General features: G+C 48.9%; 1 protein-coding gene across 4 annotated transcripts in view; it reads left to right on the top strand.

Moving 5' to 3' along the window:
- The window catches only part of ABR (ABR activator of RhoGEF and GTPase), a 155,502-nt gene that overhangs the window by 75,767 nt on the left and 59,115 nt on the right, over positions 1 to 20,620 (top strand). For all 4 annotated transcript variants that reach the window (XM_049782189.1, XM_049782197.1, XM_049782182.1 and 1 more), the window contains 4 exons: positions 1,979 to 2,077; positions 9,704 to 9,889; positions 16,498 to 16,605; positions 20,268 to 20,328. In XM_049782189.1, coding sequence (XP_049638146.1) covers positions 1,979 to 2,077; positions 9,704 to 9,889; positions 16,498 to 16,605; positions 20,268 to 20,328 — 454 coding nt within the window. The remainder of the gene's footprint in view (positions 1 to 1,978; positions 2,078 to 9,703; positions 9,890 to 16,497; positions 16,606 to 20,267; positions 20,329 to 20,620) is intronic.

Genomic DNA, 20,620 nt, shown 5'->3' with positions numbered 1-20,620 from the left:
CCTCACATGAGCTGGGAGCATACAGGACACTATTAAAAACTTTCTGTTTGGTTTTGGTTTGTGGTAAAGCAATGCTCATGGGGTTACTTCTGGCTCTGCACTGAGGAATTTTTGGTTGTGCTCAGGGGACCGACCATATGGATTGCATGAATCTTGCTGGGGACCAAACCCAGGTCTGCTGTGTGCTAGGCAAAGCAGCAATACCTGCTGCATTGTCATCCTGGTTTACTGTTCTGTATCTTATTTTACTATTTTAACATCTTTCCCTCCCACTAGATGAGCCACAAGACAACAGGGGCCATTGTTTGCTTGTTTCCCATTGTAACTACAGGAATTTTGTAATGTTTGTAGGACACACACATAAATAGTCCATATCCTGGTTGAATTCCCAAATTAGCCCATTTCGTGGTAGGCATAGACAATCCTTGAGAAGCATCAGATGTAAGTGGTGTTCTCAGAGGGTTGACTCTGGAGTGTGGCTAGGAGGGAGAAGAGGAGAAGAGATGAGCCAGAAGAACCAAGCAGTCATGTGGGATGCTAAGATCCCCAGCCACATCAGCATCGAGGGCTACTAGAAGGAAGGAGGCCTTTTGAGAGACCAGCAAGAACACCCTTACCTTGAGGGCCTGGGAGCCAAATGTGGCATGGCCACAGAATGAAGGAGGGAGCAAAGACAAGGGGATCTTAGAGACAAGACATCTCGTACATTTAAGCAATCTGGAAGATGTGTTCCTTTCTAGTACTTTCTCTGTGCCATCACAAGTGGGTTGATACTATAGGTCTACTTTAAGGCAGGATCCCCACAAAGAGGCAGGAATTCTGGAGCAGCTGCAGGAACCAGTTGCATGTAGCCATGGAAGATGGACGATTAGGGCCCCACAGCCAGACCCGTTCATAGTAGAATTGAACCCCAGGCACAGGATTCCAGGAGAGGTCCAACCAGATGACCTATATAAAGCTGGGGCTTCCATGCCTCTTCTATTTCCCTGCCCTTCTTCAGCTTCTATGCTGTTTCCTCTGGCCATGTTCTGGCCCTGCAATGCCCTCCTGGCTGATAGGCCCTGCCCTGGCATGACTTACTTCTCTAACAGACTGTTTACCACACTTACACACCTCCAGTGAGCTATGCTTTGTTTGGTTTCTGCCCTGTTTCTGATGCCCCACAAATGAGACTAGATAGAGCTATGTTCTCTTGTCTTATGTTATAAAGCAGAATAAGAGGTCAGAGTGATAGATAGTAAGGCAGGTAAGGTATGCTTGTCTTGCATTCTTGTCTGGTTAGTGTGGTGCCTGGAACCCAACCAGGTTTGATTCCTGGCATCACATATGCTTCCCTGAACACCACCAGGTGTGGACCCAAAACAAAAACAAACAAAACACAGTCCAATTTGGGAGTTGGAGAGAAAGTAAGCACATGACAAACCTGGGTTTGTTTCCCAGCACCACACATAGTTGGTCCGTTGAGCATCCCTAGAAGGGATCCCTCAGTAGTGAGCAAGCAGTAAGCCTTGAGCACAGGTATGAAAGCAAAGACAGAACAGGTTCAAGGATGGGTAGAAAGATACCAAATCATAAGGGTAGTTGAGAAAGCAAGCAAGCTATTGGTGATAGGAATAGATTGATTTTTTTTTTAAATATATCTCTATTGTCCAAAATCTAGGAGCTTTTTCTTTTCTTTTTTTTTTTCCAGTTTTTGGGTCACACCCAGCAGTGTTCAAGGTTTACTCCAGGCTCTATGCTCAGAAATTGCTCCTGGCAGGCTTGAGGGACCATATGGGATGCCGGGATTTGAACCACCGTCCCTCTGCATGCAAGGCAAACACCCTACCTCCATGCTATCTCTCGGGCCCCAGTTTATCTAGCTTTTATCCCCTATGAAATTATTAATGGAAGATGATGAAAATGGTAGCTAACAGGCCTCTGCCCCCAGGTTTTGACATCCTCTCGTGAACTCTGGCTTTTGTTTTCCTTTATACAGGTGGAAGCTGGGAAGGGCTTGGAGATGAGGAAGCTGGTTCTCTCGGGGTTTCTGGCCAGTGAAGAGATCTATATTAACCAGCTGGAAGCTTTGTTGCTGGTGAGTACATGATCTGGTGGACTCTGGTCCTCCTGTCAGACAGCGTTGCTCTAAAATGAATTTTGGACTTAGAGAGGCAGAGGTTCAGTCCGTTGCCACAGATGAACTTGTAATTTTGCTGTGCTCACAGCTCTGGGCAGCAATGGTCATTGCCAGAGTGACCTTGTGTCTCTGGGCCAAGGCCCTCCTTTCCTTGCTGTGGGCTGAACGCAACACAGCCAGGCCCTACCTGGCAAATCTCCCATCATACCTGACAGTGGACTGAACCTCAGCCCTGCCTCAGTGCTCTGTCCAGATGAGCACACCCCCTGCTTCCATTCTGCCCTGATCTATCTCTACTGGCATCAGGTTGAAACTTCTGTCATTGCTGATACAAGTTAGCTTCCTCCTGGGAAAAATAAACCCTTGTGACCCTAGGTCAGGACCTGTGGGTAGTTCTCTGTGTTGTTTTGAGAGCTCCATGGCAATAGACCAACCCCCCAGACCTCTACAAAGATGCCTCAGTTTCCTTTCTGAGAGAGATGTCATTGGGAGAATGAGAATCCTGTAGAGGATTATTCAATATTTTGGGTTTTTTTGTTTGTTGGCACAATCAAGGTGTTCAAGGGTTACTCCTGGTTCTGCATTCAAGAAGAGTTGATGGTGGGGGCCGGAGAGATAGCATGGAGGTAAGGCATTTGCCTTGCATGCAGAAGGATAATAGGTTCGAATCCCAGCATCCCATATGGTCTCCCGAGCCTGCCAAGAGTGATTTCTGAGCATAGAGCCAAGAGTAACTCCTGAGCGCTGCTGAGTGTGACCCAAAAACAAAACAAAACGAAACAAATAAAGAATCATTCATGGTGGTTCTCAAGAGACCATATGGAATGCTGGAGATAGAGCTGAGTTAACTGTATGCAAGGCAAGACCCTCCCTGCTGTACTATCACTCTAGCCCCAAAATGTTAAAATGTTTTTCAAACGTCAAAGTACCACACAGATGTAAGATATTTTTGCCTTGAACAAAGTGCTTATTAAATGTGTCTGGAGATTATGCAGAGTGATTCTGGCATGTAAAATTCTCTCCTCTGGTGTTTCACTGTCTAACATAAGAAAGTATCAGAAAAAGGAGGAATTGGGCATGTAGATGAGTAAAAAAGTCATTCCTTTAAGAATTGCATGATGCACATGCATGCTCTTTCTGTGATCTGAGAAGTTGTCACCCAGTGTCTTGGGAGGCTTGGCATTTATTGCCCCAAATTATCTGAATGCATAGATACTTTGAAACACATGTGCTATTTGTAGTGGAGTTCATTAGGAGTTGATGTTATGCCCTGCCATGTCTTTTAGTCAAGGGACAGACAGTATGGCAGGTAAACAAAGATTCTAGTCTGGTATCAGAACTAGTATAAGACTTGACTTTGCCATCACTAGTCTATTTATGGCTGTGCTTTCAAATCATTTAACAGGTTGTCAAATTTTTGTAGTGCATTGTCAAATTGTTGTAGTGCGTTGAACCAGAGCTTAGAAACAATGAGAAAGAAAATACAGTAAGAATAAGTACTGTTTCTTGACTTTTTTTTTTTGCTTTGGTTTTGGGCCATATCTAGTGGTACTCACGGCTTACTCCTGGTGGGCTCCAGGAACCATATGTGTTGTTGGGAATTAAACTTAGGATGGCCATATGCAAGGCAAACACCTTGCCTGCTATATTATCACTCTTGCCCCTTGAAATGGTTTTTGCTTGTTTTGGGAGCCAACTCAGGACTTACTCCTGACTGTGTGCTCAGGGATCACTCTTTGAGGGGTTCAGAGGGTCGTACAAGATGCCAAAGATCTAACTAAGGTTAGCCATGTGCAAGGAAAGTGCTCTGCCTGCTATATTATCTCTCTGGACCCTTGAAATGATTTTGTTTTTTGTTTTTTTTTTGTTTTGTTTTTTGGGCCACACCCGTTTGATGCTCAGGGGTTACTCCTGGCTAAACGCTCAGAAATTGCCCCTGGCTTGGGGGAAGGGGGGTGGGGGGGAAATCAAACCACGGTCATTCCTTGGCTAGCGCTTGCAAGGCAGACACCTTACCTCTAGCGCCACCTCACTGGCCCCCTTGAAATGATTTTTGTTTTGTTGTTTTGGGTCACACATCACCATGCTGGGGAATACTCCTGGCAGATCCATGATGTGGTGTCAAATGATTGAACCCAAGTTTTCCATATGCAATGTGTTTGTTTGCTCCAGCCCTTTGAGCTATCTACCTGGCTCCTGTGTTTTGTTTTGTTTTTTTTGTTTAGTTTAGTTTTGTTGTTTTAAGTTTTGGTTTTGATTTGGGGGCCACATCCAGTTGTGCTGAGGGGTTACTCCTGGCTCTTTACTCAGAAATTACTCCTGGCAGACTCTAGGGGCCATATGGCATACTGAGGATTAAACCTGGGTCAGCCTCCTGCAAATGCCCCACTTGCTATGCTATCACGCCTGCTCCAGCTCTTGTTTCTTGAAAGCTTTGATTGGTATATGTATGGATTCTGGTTCATGCTATTTCTATGTGTGATGTGGGTTTGCAAACCTCTGGTTTTGGGCAAGCCAGTATAAAGTCATGAGTTTCAGTTTCTTATCTAGAGATTAGAAATCATTTCAAGACCTTTCTTCCATGGGCTGAGAAGATCTGGTGATCCTTTTGGAGACCCAGTACAATGCCAGCTGCTAAGGCATTTAAATGTTAGCTGAAGGAAGGAGGTTAATCAAGTAAATTGTTAGTTAGATACACATAAAATAGAAACTGAGTTGCTGGGCCAAACTCCAGGGTGTAGATGAAATGACTAGACTACAAGGCGGCAATGTGAAGGGAGTTGAGACAGAGGAAGCAGGCTTTGCAGCCCCACTTTGGTGGCTTACTTACAGGACCTGCAGACTCACCACCTTTTACGCTTCATCTTCTGCATCTGGGCAGAGCAAGCTGGGAGTTATTGAGAAGATTGTGTGAATCTGTCCTGAAGCTCTCGGAACATCTCTTAGAGGAAACTGGTGCCTTGTTTTCACTGGAAAGAAATGCAGGCTGGGACCTGTTCCCTGATGTTAGCACACCCTTTCCCTGAAGGAAGGGGAGGCCAAGTCCTCTTAATATGGTGCTCTAGATTCCAACTAGATTTCTCTCTGTCATTGGGCCTCATTTGAGTTTCCTTTTGTCCTGGCACAAATCACCCATTTTTAGAGCAAAGGCACTCCTCCCTGACAGCCTTTCTATCTAGCAGCACTTGCCCCAAAGGCTTCAACTGGGAAGTAGATAGAGGACCAAGTCCTGAAGTGATCCTGGGCAGATTCTTCCTGCTCACAACCCACACACCCCCAGGCATGAGAGCTAGAAGGCCGGGTCTGTGGTTAGGCCTCCTGGAGAGGGGGCCGGGCCATGAGATGATAAACTCCAGATAAGACATCTTAGCCCTTCCCCCTCCTCCCTACACTGGTTGAAACAGAGGGAGGTGCCTTTCCAACACCCTAGAGCTCAAGTCTCATGCCTTGGCTGTGATCTGACAAGGGGCTTTGAAAGAAAACACAATTTCTCCTGTTTTGTTTGCTCCTCCCACACCCCAGTCTTCTCAATACCCCACCCCCATTCCCACAGCTCTGGGGCTTCTAATGTGCTCCACTGTTTTCTGCTTGACACTTCCTGATATGCAAACACTGGATGTGTGTACTCAAGATGTGTACACTTGCTGGCTCAGGCAGAGACTCCAAACAGCCTTGTTCCTGCTCCCTGGATTAGCAGCTGAGCTGAGTTTGGTAATCTTCTGGAACCCCTAAATTCCTAGTCAGCTCAGATTACAAGTGAGGTTCTGGGAGCCTGGGCAACATTGAGGTGAGGGAAGGAGGAAGGGAGATGAGAGCCAATGATTGTAATTTGGCCTCACCCCCACGTGCCTGCCATTCTTCCTCTCCCTTGCCTTGATGACCCTCTACCAACCTCCCCAGGCCTTTTGCTTGGCAGTCTCCAGTCCCAGTCTTTCTATCTATAGCATCTGCGATGGGTCCTTCCTCCTGGGTTCCCCAGAGGACTCTGAGAGCTTCAAGCCTTCTGGAAAGAACAGGAGGTGGAGGAAGTGGTAGATTTCTTTTCTCTTGTTTTGAAAGGCAGGTTGCAGGGAACAGAGCAGACAAATGGCTTGGAACCACCCAGGCCTTCTTCCTGAGAACTAGGGGTGAGTTAGAGGTCACTTAAGGATCCTCTATAAAATGCTGGCCCTCCCCCAATTGCATAGAACACCAGGGGTCCCCCTGGCCTTCTGCAGCAGGATTCTGTGGAAAAAAGGACAACAGGGGTCCAGCACAGGGGTAGTCAGGAGACACCAGATCAGAGCTGAGTGTTGGGTTGTCAATTCCAGCCATGGGCCTATACTGCAGGCTTCCCAGGTCTAAACAACATTGTCACTGGCCAGCCATCAACACACCCAGCTCTGGCCTTCTCCCTAGTGAAATCAGGGGTGAACCAAAAGCTTTGTCATGAGAACCTTCTGGCACTGAGTACAGCCCTGCCATGTGAGCTTCCGCTGCACTGGTGAACATCTTCATCTTCCCCTTTTGGGGACCTATTGAGAAGCTGAAAAGGAAAAAGACTATATGTGTGTGTCTGCATTGGCACATTGTCTGAGCTGTCTGCCCTTTTCTGGCACTGACCCCACCCTGTTTCCTTCATTTCTCTCCTCAGTGCCCACTATAGAGACAGACACACACACTTCCCTGATCCTTGCCTAGGTCTGAAGAATCAGTTCTGACTGTGGTGCCGGTCAACTCTGTCCCTTTTCTGGAGTACCAGGATCCATCCCAGTGAGTGAAGGATGCTCTTTCAGCATCCATGTCAGAACAGGATTCCTTTCCACCCCACTCTGGCTTTTCCAGCCCCAGATCACCCCTCTTCCTCACCCCTGCCCATTGCCCCCTCCCTCTGCAGGACCGCAGTTCAGTCCTTCCCATCTGGCCTTGTCTGCTAGTTTTGCTAGTCTTGATTCAGTCTAACCAAATAGATTATATCCCAGAGCAGCGATCGTGAGTCAGAAAAATAATTTTCTGTAAAGAAAATTGGAAAATTGCTCTCCTGCTTACTCCCCTCCCAGGAATGCTGCACCCTGTATGGGCTTCAAAGCTGCATTCTTGTCCTGTCAGCCTGTCCCTTCTACCTGCCTTGCAGCCACAGGTATTCTGGCTTTCTCCCAGCTCCTCCAGTACCAATTGTGTTCCTGCCCAGGGGCAGGCACTAAGGAAACTGCAGGGAACTTAATGTGCCTGCTTCTGTTTCCAACAAGGCTGCCTGGGGGATACAGCCTGTGTGTGCCCTCCCCTATCATCCCCTCTTCCCCACTATCCCACCTGCCACCTATGTCTCCCTTTGGCCTTCACAGGGAGTGGGTGAGTTTTGTGAATCAGTTAATACTACCAGCATCTGGCCACGCCTTGTCTTTGGAACATTCTTTGTGACTAGTAATAACAGTTTCTTCAAACCTTTATTGATTCCCTCCCTCCTATGTGCCAGACACGTACTAGATACTTTATATAAATGATGTCTGTTCTTCTCGTCTTGTTCTTGAGAAGGTAACAGCATTCCAGGCTTACAAATAAGGCTATTGAAGCCCAGCACTGCTGAGTAACTTGCCTGTACTTGTGTTTGGGAAGGTGGGGCTTCCCAGTGGTGCTCAGGGCCAATGCTTTGGAGTCATGTTGTGCCAGGGATCTAACTCTGGGCCTCATGCATGCTAGGCATGGGCTCCAGCCCTTTGAAATCTTTCCCCAGATGCCTGCAGTGATTCAGAATCACTAGCAGAATTGGGGGCCAAACCCACATGGCCTGGTCTGTGCTGTTGGCCCCCAGTATACTTCCTTGCTAAGGAGTGTCCTATAGCATCAGGGGGCGCCAGGACTAAGAGGGTCAGCAGGAGGCCTTTTGTTTTGTCCTGCCTTTATCATCTTTACAGAACTTTCAGTTTTTTTAGTTTGCAGTGCTGGGGATGGAACCCAGGCATCACACACGCAAGGCATGTGCTCTGCCATGAGCTTCCTAGAAGTGGGAAGATAAGGCAGCCTGCCAGGTGTGCGAGCCAGCAGATGGTGCGTTTTTCCAAGTACTGCTGTTCTCAGAGTAAGGCAGAGGGCAGGACAGGGTCCCATGGAGCTGGGAGCATGGCTCCAGTGAGCCCAGCTCTGAGGTCTCTGTATGTATGTGCTTGTGAGAGAGCCCTCCTGACCAACGTTTTCAGTGACCAGCTGCCCATTCTCTGCTGGTGGGGAGACACTGCTCCTAGCCCTGTACTTGCTCTCAGGTCAGCAGAGAAACCCAGAGCAAGTCGTTGCCTCCCTCCATCCTGCCCTGCCCTTGGGGGAAGAACATGCACCCAGGCTGTCCAGGGCTGTGCTGTCTGTCAGGTGGATGGGCCCCACTTTACTCACCTGCTTTGTGGCAGGTTCCAGACTCCTCCAAGGCTTTGCTATAGTTGGATCACTGGGAACCTAGGGAAGATATCAGCTAGAGGTGTCCTTTCTTTTTCAGTCTTTCTGTTCTTTTGAACAAATGTTTGAGTTTTTTTTATTTTTGTCTGTATCTGGACCACACCCATCATGATCAGGGTTTACTCCTGCCTTTGAGCTTAGGGATCGCTCCTGGTGGGCTCAAGGGGACAATACGCAGTGCCAGCAACCATTGAGCCCAGGTCTGTCACATGCAAGGCAAGTGTCCTATCTGCTGTACTCCAGTCCCTCAACTTTTGGGGGAGGCAGCCACACCTGGCAGCATTCAGGGGTTGTTACTACTGGCTCTGCGCTCAGAAATTGCTCCCGGCAGGCTCTGGAGCCAGGATATGGGGTGCTGGGAATTGAACCCCAGTCTGTCCTGGGTCAGCTACATGCAAGGCAAACACTACCCACTGTGCTATCTCTCCGGCTCGATGGGTTAATTTTATCTTGCATGTCAGCCTTGGCATCAAGAGACATTAAGACTGACCAGGCTTGGTGAAAAGATGGTTCTGATGGTAGGGCAGGAGATCTGCAGGGCCCCAGGGATACTGCCTGCACGTGCTCCTGTCCTGGGCTAGGAACTTGAATATCAGTGTAGGAGAGGTTGATCTGGATCTCTGAGATACTACATATAAGTCCTGGCCTCCTGTTCTGTATTTTGGAAGAAAACAGCTCAGGGCTGGGTCAGGTTCCTTCCATAGACCAGGCTTTTGACTTGGAACATGAACCATTATAAAGAGAAACTGCATCCTGTTATGCCCACATATAGCCTGGGGGTGATGGCTATAGGACTCTGGCAGTGAGAGGTCAGGGAAGGGTATTAAGGGCTCTCTGCTTGGTCTTTGTGGGATGAGGCTTGATAGGGCCTGGATACAAACCGCATTCCAGGTGCCCTCTGCTCAGAGCCTTATCTGGACATGATGTGGGACTCATAAGGGCTCCAGTGCCTGGCCCACTGGCACTCTGGTCATTGCCTTTTCATTTGCCTTTCCTTCCTTCCTTCCTTCCTTCCTTCCTTCCTTCCTTCCTTCCTTCCTTCCTTCCTTCCTTCCTTCCCTCCCTCCCTCCCCTCCCTCCTTCCTTCCCTTCCTTCTCTTCCTTCCCTTCCTTCCCTTCCCTCCCTTTCCTCCCTCCCTTCCTTCCTTTCTCTTCCAGCCCATGAAGCCCCTGAAGGCCACAGCCACCACCTCCCAGCCTGTGCTCACCATCCAGCAAATCGAGACCATCTTCTACAAGATCCAGGACATTTATGAGATCCACAAGGAGTTCTACGACAACCTCTGCCCCAAGGTGCAGCAGTGGGACAGCCAGGTCACCATGGGCCACCTTTTTCAGAAGCTGGTGAGTCTATTTGGGACAGAAGTGCCTCACAGCTGCCTGAGTGGCTGGTTCCTCCAATGATGGTTCCTCCCTATTGAGCCCTCAAGTGCTTCTAGGGATACTGGGAAACAGGGGTAGGTGATTGAGTCCCAGAATGGAACAAAAAAATCCCCATCTCATTGCTGGGTAGGAAGGACTCTCACCTGGGACAGGGTGATACCCCACCCTGTGTTGCCTCTGCATCCCCAGTTGTGGGGAGACCATGTCAGTGATCCCAAGTCTGCTGGGGTCCCTGGGACACAAAGCCTTGGGCCATAGACCTCTTGCTTTGGGAGAGATGGTGTGGAGGGGGTCCAGGTGCAGACTGGAGCTGGGAAAGGCTCCTAGGAGGTGTTATCGGAGTTTCTCTGCTGCTCTCTTCCCTCGCTCTGTCTGTCTCCTCAAAACACACCAACAGTTTCACTACTGTTCTTAGTATATGAATGGTGGGGCCACAGCCACCCCATTCTTCCTTGCAAGGGTGGCCCCTCTGCTTTCTGACACAAAGCTCTGGTTTGGATACTCCTGGCCTTCAGCTCAGCATGCTTAGCTTTGCACATGGTGTTTAAAGTCCTTAGCTCTTTTCTTCTCCTTTATCTCACTAGGTGATGCCATCAACCAGGCTCTTGGGTTGACCTTTGTCCTCCCCCAGGCCCAGAGAAGTCGTTAGTTGGAAGCATGTAACTGGGAATTGAACCTGGGGCCACATACATGAGAAGCATGTGCTCTACCAGTGAGCTTCATCCCAGCTTTGAGTGTTAGGCCCAGACCTGTAGGAGAGGCAGCAAAAGACAGCTGGAGCTGGGATGCGGTAAACAGTTTCTCCAGCAATTCAGCAGCAACCATGCAGCAGGAGCAATCTAGCAGGGTGCCCCTAGCACTTCAGCCCCAGCTTTCTATACCCTTTATATACAAGGGGCGAACATCTGGTAACTGGCATCTTCACCTTTAAAGGGACAGTAGCTGTTTATGACTGACCAGTGGCCATAAAAGTCTTGTTTCCTTATACTGAACTCACTTCTCTGATGCACACTTCCCTCCCCCGTTCACCTCGCTGCACCCTTGACTTCAGCCTCTTATGACCTTCACCTCACCAGTGCTGCAGCTTCTGGTGCATTTGATTCTCCTCTACTTAAATCCCTTCAGAGGCTTCCCTTTGTCCAAGGGGTAAATGGCCAAGCCCAGAGGGATGGCTTAGACAATTCTTTCTCTCTGCTGGCCTCCTATACCCCTGGCCTCTGGCAGCTGTCACCTTATTCTTTGTCCTCAACAAGCAGTTTTACTTGAACCAGTAGTTCCACCTGTTAAAATGTTTGTTCTCATTATTCCTGACTGCTGCTTGTCAGTTCCAAGCTTAGAACTGATGTCTCTAGAAGTCTTTTTTTTTTCTAAAAAGCTGCTTCTTTGCTTATCCCCCCCAGTGAATACATATGATTATTTGCTGTTTTCCCCAAAGCCATAAGCTATAGATAAGCTATAAATAGCCTGTATTTTCTTTATCTTTAGACACCCCCAAAAGAACTTCTATTGCTAAATACATAGATGGGTGGGTGATGGATAGATGGATAAGAGAGTTAGTGACTTAGTGAGTAGGTGGGTTGCATGGATATATATAAATCAATGCCTGAGTGAGTGGGTGGGTGAATGGATGGATGAATGTGTCGGTTGATAAGTGGTTGGTTGGATGGGTGTGGGTCGATGATCGATAGATGAATGGGTGAGTAAGGAGGTTGGGTAGATACCATGATATTGGCCATTGGGACAAGAGAACAATCAGAGTTATAGGATAAGTAAGGCCTCCAGAGCTATGTCACTGCTGTATTCAAATCTCAGTTTTTTCAGAGATTAAACTTGTGGTTTTGGATCACTTACCTAATCTCTCCATGACCCTGTGAAAAATGAGAGCAGTAATATGATTGTTGTGAATTGGATCACTGTGAAGACTGAGTTAAGATCTGTGAATAGAATCCTGGTAAGACTAAGTGAGTTAATGGGCCAGAGAGATAGATAGCACAGTGGTAGAGCATTTGCCTTGCACACAGCTAATCCAGGACAAGGAGTGGTTCGAATCCCGGCATCCCTCATGGTCCCCCTGATTTCTGCACGCAGAGTCAGGTGTGTTCCCTGAGCGATGGCAGGGGTGACCCCCACCCCAATGACTGAGTTAAGACCTGTAAAGTGCATATGAGGAGGCACTGCAGAAAGTATTATAGTAAGAAAAGAACATGCTTGGTTCCTGGCAGGGCTAGGAGACTTGCTCTGCCCAGTGTAGGGCAGTGAACACTCACCCATATATCACTCTCACTTGGTCCCAGGAACTGTTGAAGAGAACAAAAGGGAGTGGTCCTGACCCTAGTGGAAGATGGTTCTACTTTATCCTGTGAACCCTGAAGTCAGTCACCAGGGTCCCTCATTCTGCTCCTAATTCTAAGGGCCCCATCATGAACTGGTTCCCCATCCTTGCTGCCCTGGCTTCAGGCATAGAGGGCCCTGAGGTTGCAGGCTTGGGCAGCCTGGGTGGGGTGGGCCAGGCCAGGCATCTGGAGGCAGTTTCCTTTCAGCTGGTCCCTGGGTATTTGATTATCCATTGCCCAGAGAAGAGAATTAGCATCTCTGTTGTTTGTTTTATGAGATCACCCCCAGTGCCAAGCTGCTGTTTCCAAGCAACCTCCACTTCCCAGTTAATAACCCTGGCAGGCTGGCCCCGACAAGGGTGTACTGTGGGGAAGGCAGTGCCTGCGATGGCTTCTGCCAGGTGGTTCACGCCCTGCTCTGCAGAGTGTTCTGACTCCCTAGAGAGTAGGACACCACGGGGCAGGAGCAGGCTGTGTTCTGGAAAGGATCCCAGCTCTGCCTCTCTGGCCCTTGTCCAAGGGCCTTCCTTCCGGGAGCCCCTCTGAGCTGACCCTGCAGGCTCCTGCACTGACCTCACCTCCCACAGTTCCTGGTTCTCTCATTTCCTTTCTGGTTCTCCTGCCCCCACTCTTACTCCACCAGTTTCCTCAGAGGACTCTCTCTGCTGTGGGGGAGTTCAGGTCCTCCCAACTTTTGGGGGAGTCTTTTGAGCCTTCTCAAGACTGCAGAAAGCAGAGGTCCTGGGGTGCTCCCTCCTAGATTCAGCATATATGATGTTTTCCAAGTATCCAGAGAGACTCATAAGTGTAGAAGATAAAGTATCCCTGGTGTAGGGGAACACCCTTTGTCCCTCCAAATTTATCCCTTTTTTGGGGGAGGGTCACACCTGGCGGCGCTTGGGTTATTCCTGGCTCTGCTCTCAGAACTTGCTCCTGGAAGGCTCAAGGGAGCATATGGGATGCTGGGAATCTAACTGGGGTCCGTCCTGTGTTGGCTGTGTGCAGGGCAAACACCCTGCTGCTGTGCTGTCTCTCCAGCTCCTCCTCTCAGCTGAGAAACAACTACTGGTCTCAGCAGGCAGCACTTTGTATTTCAGCCCACACCTGTGTTTTATGGCACTCCATACTCATAGGTTCTAAGTGTAAAGGCGGGATGGAGAGATAGCACAGTGGTAGGGCATTTGCCTTGCACACAGCCAATTCAAGACACGGTTGTTTGAATCCCAGCATCCCATATGGTCCCCCGAGTCAGGAGCAATTTCTGAGCGCAGAGCCAGGAGTAACCCCTGAGTGCTGCTGGGTGTGACCCAAACCCCCCCCCCAAAAAAAAAACAGAAAGAAAGAAAACCCAAAAACTAAGTGCAAAGGCCACAAAGCTGCAAGGGCTGGAGGACCTGGTTGCCAGGTGGGGTGTGGTGCCCACACAGACACCAAAATGTAGTGACCCAGGACAGACAAGCAGCCTGGCCTAGGGTATGGGGGGAGAGGAGAGAGGGACATAGAAACAAGGGGGTGTTGTTTCTAAGAGAAAGATAGGTAATTTACTGGCCAGAGAGGGCCTGGGGAAGCCTCTAGTTCTGACTTTGAGAAAGAGAATAGAGAAAGATAGAGATGGAGTAGGAAGCATCTCACTGATGCTTTTTCTCTAGCCCCAGTGGGTTCTGGACTCTACACTGGGTCCCCCAACTATCAAACTTTTTCCTTAAATACCCGCCTGATTGTTGTCCATTACAGAGGGATATGTCCAAGGATGTGTCCAGGTCCAATTACTGTTACAAGAGGTTAACATCAGGCATTCACCTGTTCACAGATCAAGACCAGTTGCCTTGTAGATAGGTCTAAGATGGCAGCATCTGTCCTGAACATGTTAAGGCTTTTATTTCTTATCATTATCACTTAAACAGTATAGCCAAACAATGATTTACATGGCATTTCCTTTATAGCAGGCATTGAATGGAAATCTAGAGGTGATTTAAAGCATAAGGGAAGGTTACCTAAGTTGTATGCAAATACTCGGACATTTGATAAAAGGATGTTGACTGTCTGCAGGTTTTGCTCTCTGCTAGGTCCTGCAATAACTAAACTTATAAAACAATTGTTCAATTATTTTTTTCTGGGCCACACCCAGGGGCACTCAGGAGTTACTCCTGGCTTTGTGCTCAGAAATGTCTTCTGGTTGGCTCAGGGGACCATATGGGATGCCCAGGATCGAACCCAGATCAGCTGTGTACAAGGTGAACACCCTACCCACTGTGCTATCTCTCTGGCCCCAGTTCAAGTATTTTTTTTTATTTTGCTTTTGGGCTACAGCCTGTGGTACTTAGGACTTACTCATGGCTGGGGAGTGGGGTCTCTCCTAGCAGGCACAGTGAACCATATGGGTGCAGGGGTTAAACCTAGGTCTGCTGTGTGCATAGCAAGTCCCTACCCAGTGTATTATTTCTCCAGTTCCAAACATTTGTCCATTTTAGTGAATTACTGCCATGGGCCCCTCAGCATCATCAGCAGTGGCCCTGAGTCCTCTACCAGACATGCCCCCCCCCAAACCAGGAGAGGGACTGGAGAGACAGCACAGCAGGTTGAGCACTTACCTTGTTTGCAGCTGATCCAAGTTCAATCCCAGCATCCCATATGGTCCCCCAAGCCCACAAGGTCCCTGAGAACAGCCAGGTGTGTCCTTCAAACCAAAATAAAACTAAATTAAAAAGCGAATGCAAAATTGCTTTTTAAAAAGCAGTAGAAATTAAAATATATTTTATTTAGTTCACTGGATCCAAAATATTATCATATAACATAATCAGTATTTGAACACTGAGTTCAGAGGCTGGAGAGATAGCACAACAGTAGAGTGTTTGCCTTGCACTTGGCCAACCCAGGACAGACCTGGGTTCAATTCTCAGCATCCCGAGCCTACCAGGAGCAATTTCTGAGCATAGAGCCAGGAATGACTCCTGAGCGCAGTTGGATGTGGCCCCAAAAATAAATAAACACTGAGTTCATTGCATTTCTTTTCATAATCCCCTGCCTCTGAGATGGGGGTTAGAATTCACATTCACAGTTCAGACACCGGAGGCAATTAGTGGTCCCTACATAGGCCAGTAGAATGCTGGGCTTTTAGTGTATAGGGGTTTTGCAGTCGTATTGACAACTTACTCTTCAAATAACTATACTCTCGTACACATCTCTCTTCCCCCACCCATCCAGCAGGCTGTAAAAGTTGCTAACTTGCTCATATTCCTTTTTATTTTATTGATTGATTGATTGATTTGGGTTTTAAGTCACACCTAGTGGTGCTCAGGGGACTTTTCGGTGATGGAAACAGAGCCCAGGCCCCCTGCTTTCGGAGCATGTGTTCAGTCTTTGGTGTCTCTCCTCCCCCTCCTCCCTGACATTCTTGCCAATGCTAATATAATTAGACTTTTAAATTTCGACCAGATTGATGGGTATGAAACAGTATCTCATGGTTTTAATTAGAATTTCCACCCTTTGCTCCCTTAAGAGGAAATACATATGCAGGACACAGAGAAAGTGTGTCCTGCATATTCCGTGAATATTTGAGGAACTGAATTAACGAGTCTCAGTTTCTCCCTTGGAGAAAGGGCTATAACATCTGTTCTGCCTCCCCAGAGGACATAGGCTTTATGTGGTCTTAAAATTATGGAAAACTCTGTTTTGGATTCAGACTGATGTGCAAATGTGTCGTGAGGCAGGTCTGTCACTATTCCCCCCTACTCTCAGCCCTCCCCTACTCCTGGGAGACTAAGGAGGAGAGATGGGGAATTGCACCTTTAAACAGTGTACCCCACACACAGCCAGGGTAGTGGGGTGCTGAGCATCTTCCCTTGCTCCAGCTCATTCCAGGATGTGAAAGAGGTGTGAGGTGTTACCCAGCTTCAAACCCTAGAGACCTTGATGTGCTAAATATTGCTAAATGCTGTGATGAGTTGAATTTCTGGCATGCCAACAAAGCCCTGTCCCGCTCCCATCCCCCAGCACCCCTTTATTAATCTCATATATTGGCTGGACCCCGGTTTCTATGGAAACTGCCCGGTTCAAAGGGATGCAGTAGTAGGCACATCCTGCCTCCCAGCTAGCCCTTTGGGGCCAAGTTAGAGGTTGTGAGTGTGGAGGGAGCTCCAGGTGCTGGGGTTTAGCTTTCATCCATTCATTAATCCTCTCTCCCCATCCCTCGCCTGCCCTTCCCTGCCTCTCCTCCTCCCTGTCTTCTCCCTGCAGGCCAGCCAGCTCGGTGTGTACAAAGCATTTGTGGATAACTATAAGGTGGCGCTGGAAACAGCGGAGAAGTGCAGCCAGTCCAACAACCAGTTCCAGAAGATCTCAGAGGTGGGCTGCCCCCCTCCACCACTACCAATTCTCTGGTGCTAAGTTCTGCTTCAAGCCCTCCTGCCTTTGGGTCTCCCCTGCCCTGTCAGTTAAGGCACCGTTTTCCTGATGGGTAACACTTAGCCTGACATTTGCTTTCTCGCACTTGACATTTTCACTTAAGAATATCAGTGCATTTGCTTTTGTTATTATTTTAAGGAACAGGAGAGAGAAAAGAGAAAAAGACAGTTTCTCTCATGGTGGTCAGGTTAAGTAAGCCTTTTCCTCCCTTTACTTTATTGATTTGGGAGAGGGCAAGGGTTTTTCCAGTGTGATCAAGAGTTACTTCTAGCTCTGTTTTCAGGAATCACTCCTGGTGGTGCTTGGGGGACCATATAGGGTGCTAGGGATCAAACCCAGGTCAGCCTTGTGCAAGGCTAACACCCTACCTGCTGTACTCTATTGCACGAGTCCCTTCCTTCACCTTTGTTTCCTCTTCTATGGAACAAGGTCTAGATTCCTTCAGCTCTTCTCAAATTTGCTCATAAAAATCTCCTAAAGAACTGTTTAAAAATTTATGTCTTGGGGCCAGCGCAGTGGCGCTAGAGGTAAGATGCCTGCTTTGCCTGCGCTAGCCTAGGACGGACCTCGGTTCGATCCCCCGGCATCCCATATGGTCCCCCAAGCCAGGAGTAACCCCTGAGTGTTAACAGGTGTGGCCCAAAAAAAAATTAATGTTTTGGGGCCAGAGAGATAACACAGCAATAGGGCATTTGCCTTGCAAGCACCTGATCCAGGACCGATGGTGATTCCAATCCCGGCATCCTATATGCTCCCAGGAGCAATTTCTGAGCGTAGAGCCAGGAGTAAACCCTGAGTGCTGCCGGGTGTGACCCAAAAAAACAAAACAACAACAAAAAAAATATGTCTTGTTCCAGAGAGATAGTACTGTCTGTCGTATACTCATCATGCAAGTAACTCGTTCAATTCCCATTACCCCATGTGGTCCCCCAAGTTCTGCCAGGGGACCTTAGCACAGAGCAAAAGTAAGTCCTAAGCATGACCAGCTGTGGATCAAGTATAGTATTCTCTGCACCCCCCTAATTCTCAACTGTTGGCCCCAGGTTCAATTTCCCATATGGGAAAACATGTTTAACTCAAACATGGGTTACATATTTGAGACCCTGTACTCCATCCCCACCACCACATGCTTGCTCCAATTCCCAGCACAGCTGGGTGTGGCTTTTAGGAGAAAATTTTAAATTAAAATCTTGATAACTAAGAACCTTTCCTGAAATTTCAGCTCAGTATTTTTTTTTTAACTTTGTGTGTAATGCTGGGAATCAGTACAGAGCTTTGTAATTGTAAAAGCTATGTTCCTCTACCCATGTACATCCCCAGCCCTTAAAAGTTTGTGTGTTTAACTTAGTCCCTTTGTACATTCTTGTTTTGGTTGTTTGTATTTTGGGGTGATGCTGAGGGATATTCCTGACCCAAATCTGGTTGCTCCAGGCCTATCTGGGGGACCATATAATGCCAGCCAGGTCAATACCTGGGCTCTACCAGACACTTGTTGCACCATCTCCCTGGCCCTTCCTAGGCAACTTTAAGCTCAGTTATCTCTGAGGAAGCCTGGAGTAGTTGATATTTTAAGGTTCTCCCAAATCCCACAGAGAGAACAAGGGCCTTTTCTCTGAAGAAGCCCGGCCACTTTGGCTGACATATGCCGGTCCCTGTCACCACCATTCCTTCAGGCTCCCCGCAAAGCAGAGAAGGCTTTGCTGGCTATGGATGGTTCTGTCTTGGTAGTGGACCCTGTAGGAATGCAGCCGTCAAAAAATATCTCTTACACACCAAGCAGTTGGCCAGGCTGTTTGGGGCATCCAGTCCCCAGCTCAGGATATAAGAGCCCCTGTGCTGAGATGAGGGGTTTCTTCTGTGGTTTTGGAAATCCTGACTCGCAGCCCCCCTGCCATCACCCTTTGCTTTCCCTTCTCAGTCCCTGTGCTCACATAACTGATGCAATATAGGATAGTTTATGTGAAATTTCTTGGCATGGATTATATATCCCAGTTTACATTCCTTTGAGAAACAGAACAAGTGGGCAGGCAAGACAGATGGGTTATGAGGATAGTCAGACTGGACACATAACCCAAGCCCACAATGGGCTTGTTAGCAGCCTCTCCCAACTATGCCCCTACCCTCACTTTGTGTTCATGGGAGCCTGGAGTGCACAGAGAGGGTTTGGCTGTTTCTTCTCCCAAACCCTGGGGTCAGGATGGAGGAGGATGGAGTGAGGGGTGGGGAAGCCTTCCCCCCATGAGGCAGCGTCACTGAACCAGAGGAGCTGTTTCCACTAGGCCCCCCATCTGACTCTCTTCACAGTACTCTTACAGGTCTGCCCAGTGCTCAGAGTTCTGTAAGAGCAGAGAGTGGAGGGTCTCCACCAAACCCGAGCTGACTTCCTGTTCACGGTGATTGGCAGAATCCCTTGCCCTTCTGTCAGCCACCTGCCAGGTCCCAAAGGGCAGATCTAGGCTATTGGGCTGATGCCGAATGGTTTCTCACCCTGATTCATGTGATGCTGTCACTTCCTGCAGGCACTGCCACTTAATTACTGCAATTAGGCCCTTCTCTGCCCCACAGTCTTTTCATACCTCTGGGCACCCCAGGGTGGGGGGTGATGTGGAGACAAATTTTGTAGAATCCAAAACTCAGCCAGAGATACAGCCTGGAAGAGCTGAGTAAAGCCCCCCTTCTCATCACAACCCCAAGTTCCAGGCTCAGTCCCTGAGGGCCCTCTCTGTCTAAAAATGGCTGAGGCAGAAGAGAAATAGGGTACTCCCACCACAGGGGCCTTTGTGTCTTCCCAGGAGAAGCAGGCAGTGTCACCTGGGTGCCTGACCTTGACCTCACCTTCCTCCACCTCCCGCCAGCACCCCTTTCAGAGGCTCCCTTTGCTCTCCATCCTCCTAGTGGGGATTGTATTACAGCTCTTGTTACAGACCCCACTGACCCTGTCTGTGGGCAAGTATGGCGGACAGGGCACTCTCTCAGGCTGGTGAAAGTCTGGGCAGTGTTCTTCCAGCCCTTGACTTTCCTTCCTCTCAGCAGCTTCCTTGTCCCACACAGCATCCCCCCAATGTGGCAGGATCTAGCGCAGATTGTCCTGTGGTGCCCAACACTCTGTCCTGGGTGCACCCCCCACCCATCTTCCTCCTCTATATGGTAGTGTGGAACTCCCCATTTCTTACTCCAAGGCCTTTGGTACACAGTCCCTTGCCTTGGACTGGTGTGTGTGGTAGATATATAGCATTCAGAAGCACTTTTGTGTTGGGGGACAGTGGCTGGTACCCAAGGGAGGGGCTCTTTATTTGGAGTCTCGGGATGGGGTTGGGGTTTGGTCTGAAGAACTCCATGATGACCTCTTCTATGGTGCCTGGAGCCCCAGGCTTCATACTCCATCCAGAATGGAGTAGTATGGGCCCCACGATGAGCCAGGCGATGCAGGGTACAGAGAGTACCAAGGCCTGCTTGTCTTTGTGTCTCTTCTCCTACTTGTTCATAACCCTGGATTTCAGAACCTTCCTCCCTGCCAGGCTCAAAATTGGGGGAGGTTGGAAGGGATAGGGTGGAGGGAGGCCAGACTGGGAGTGAGTGACCCCTTCTCCTCTGTCCGGCAGGAGCTCAAAGTGAAAGGCCCCAAGGACTCCAGGGATAGTCACACGTCAATCACGATGGAAGGTACTTTGGGGAGTGGACTGCAGATAGTCGCTTTGCTTTGTCGGCTCTGTGGCTGCTGCTACGCGCGTGTACACATGTGAGTGTGTGAATCCCGGTACCCCAGGCAGCAGGCCAGCTACAAACGTGCTCTTCCTCTGCACGCCAGCAGGCGGCTTCTCTCTGCCGCCCCCTCCTCCCGCTTCTCCACGCGCCTCCCTTTCCCTCCCCCACGCTGGTGGAGCTCTTGAAAGCAGCGGCGGGCGGGCGGGCAGCGGGGAGCGCGGGCACTTGGTTCTGGGGGCTGTACAGCAGC

The sequence above is a fragment of the Suncus etruscus genome, chromosome 1, assembly GCF_024139225.1.
Source record: "Suncus etruscus isolate mSunEtr1 chromosome 1, mSunEtr1.pri.cur, whole genome shotgun sequence".
Classification (NCBI taxonomy): Eukaryota; Metazoa; Chordata; class Mammalia; order Eulipotyphla; family Soricidae; genus Suncus; species Suncus etruscus.
This window is presented reverse-complemented; position numbering and strand designations above follow the sequence as displayed.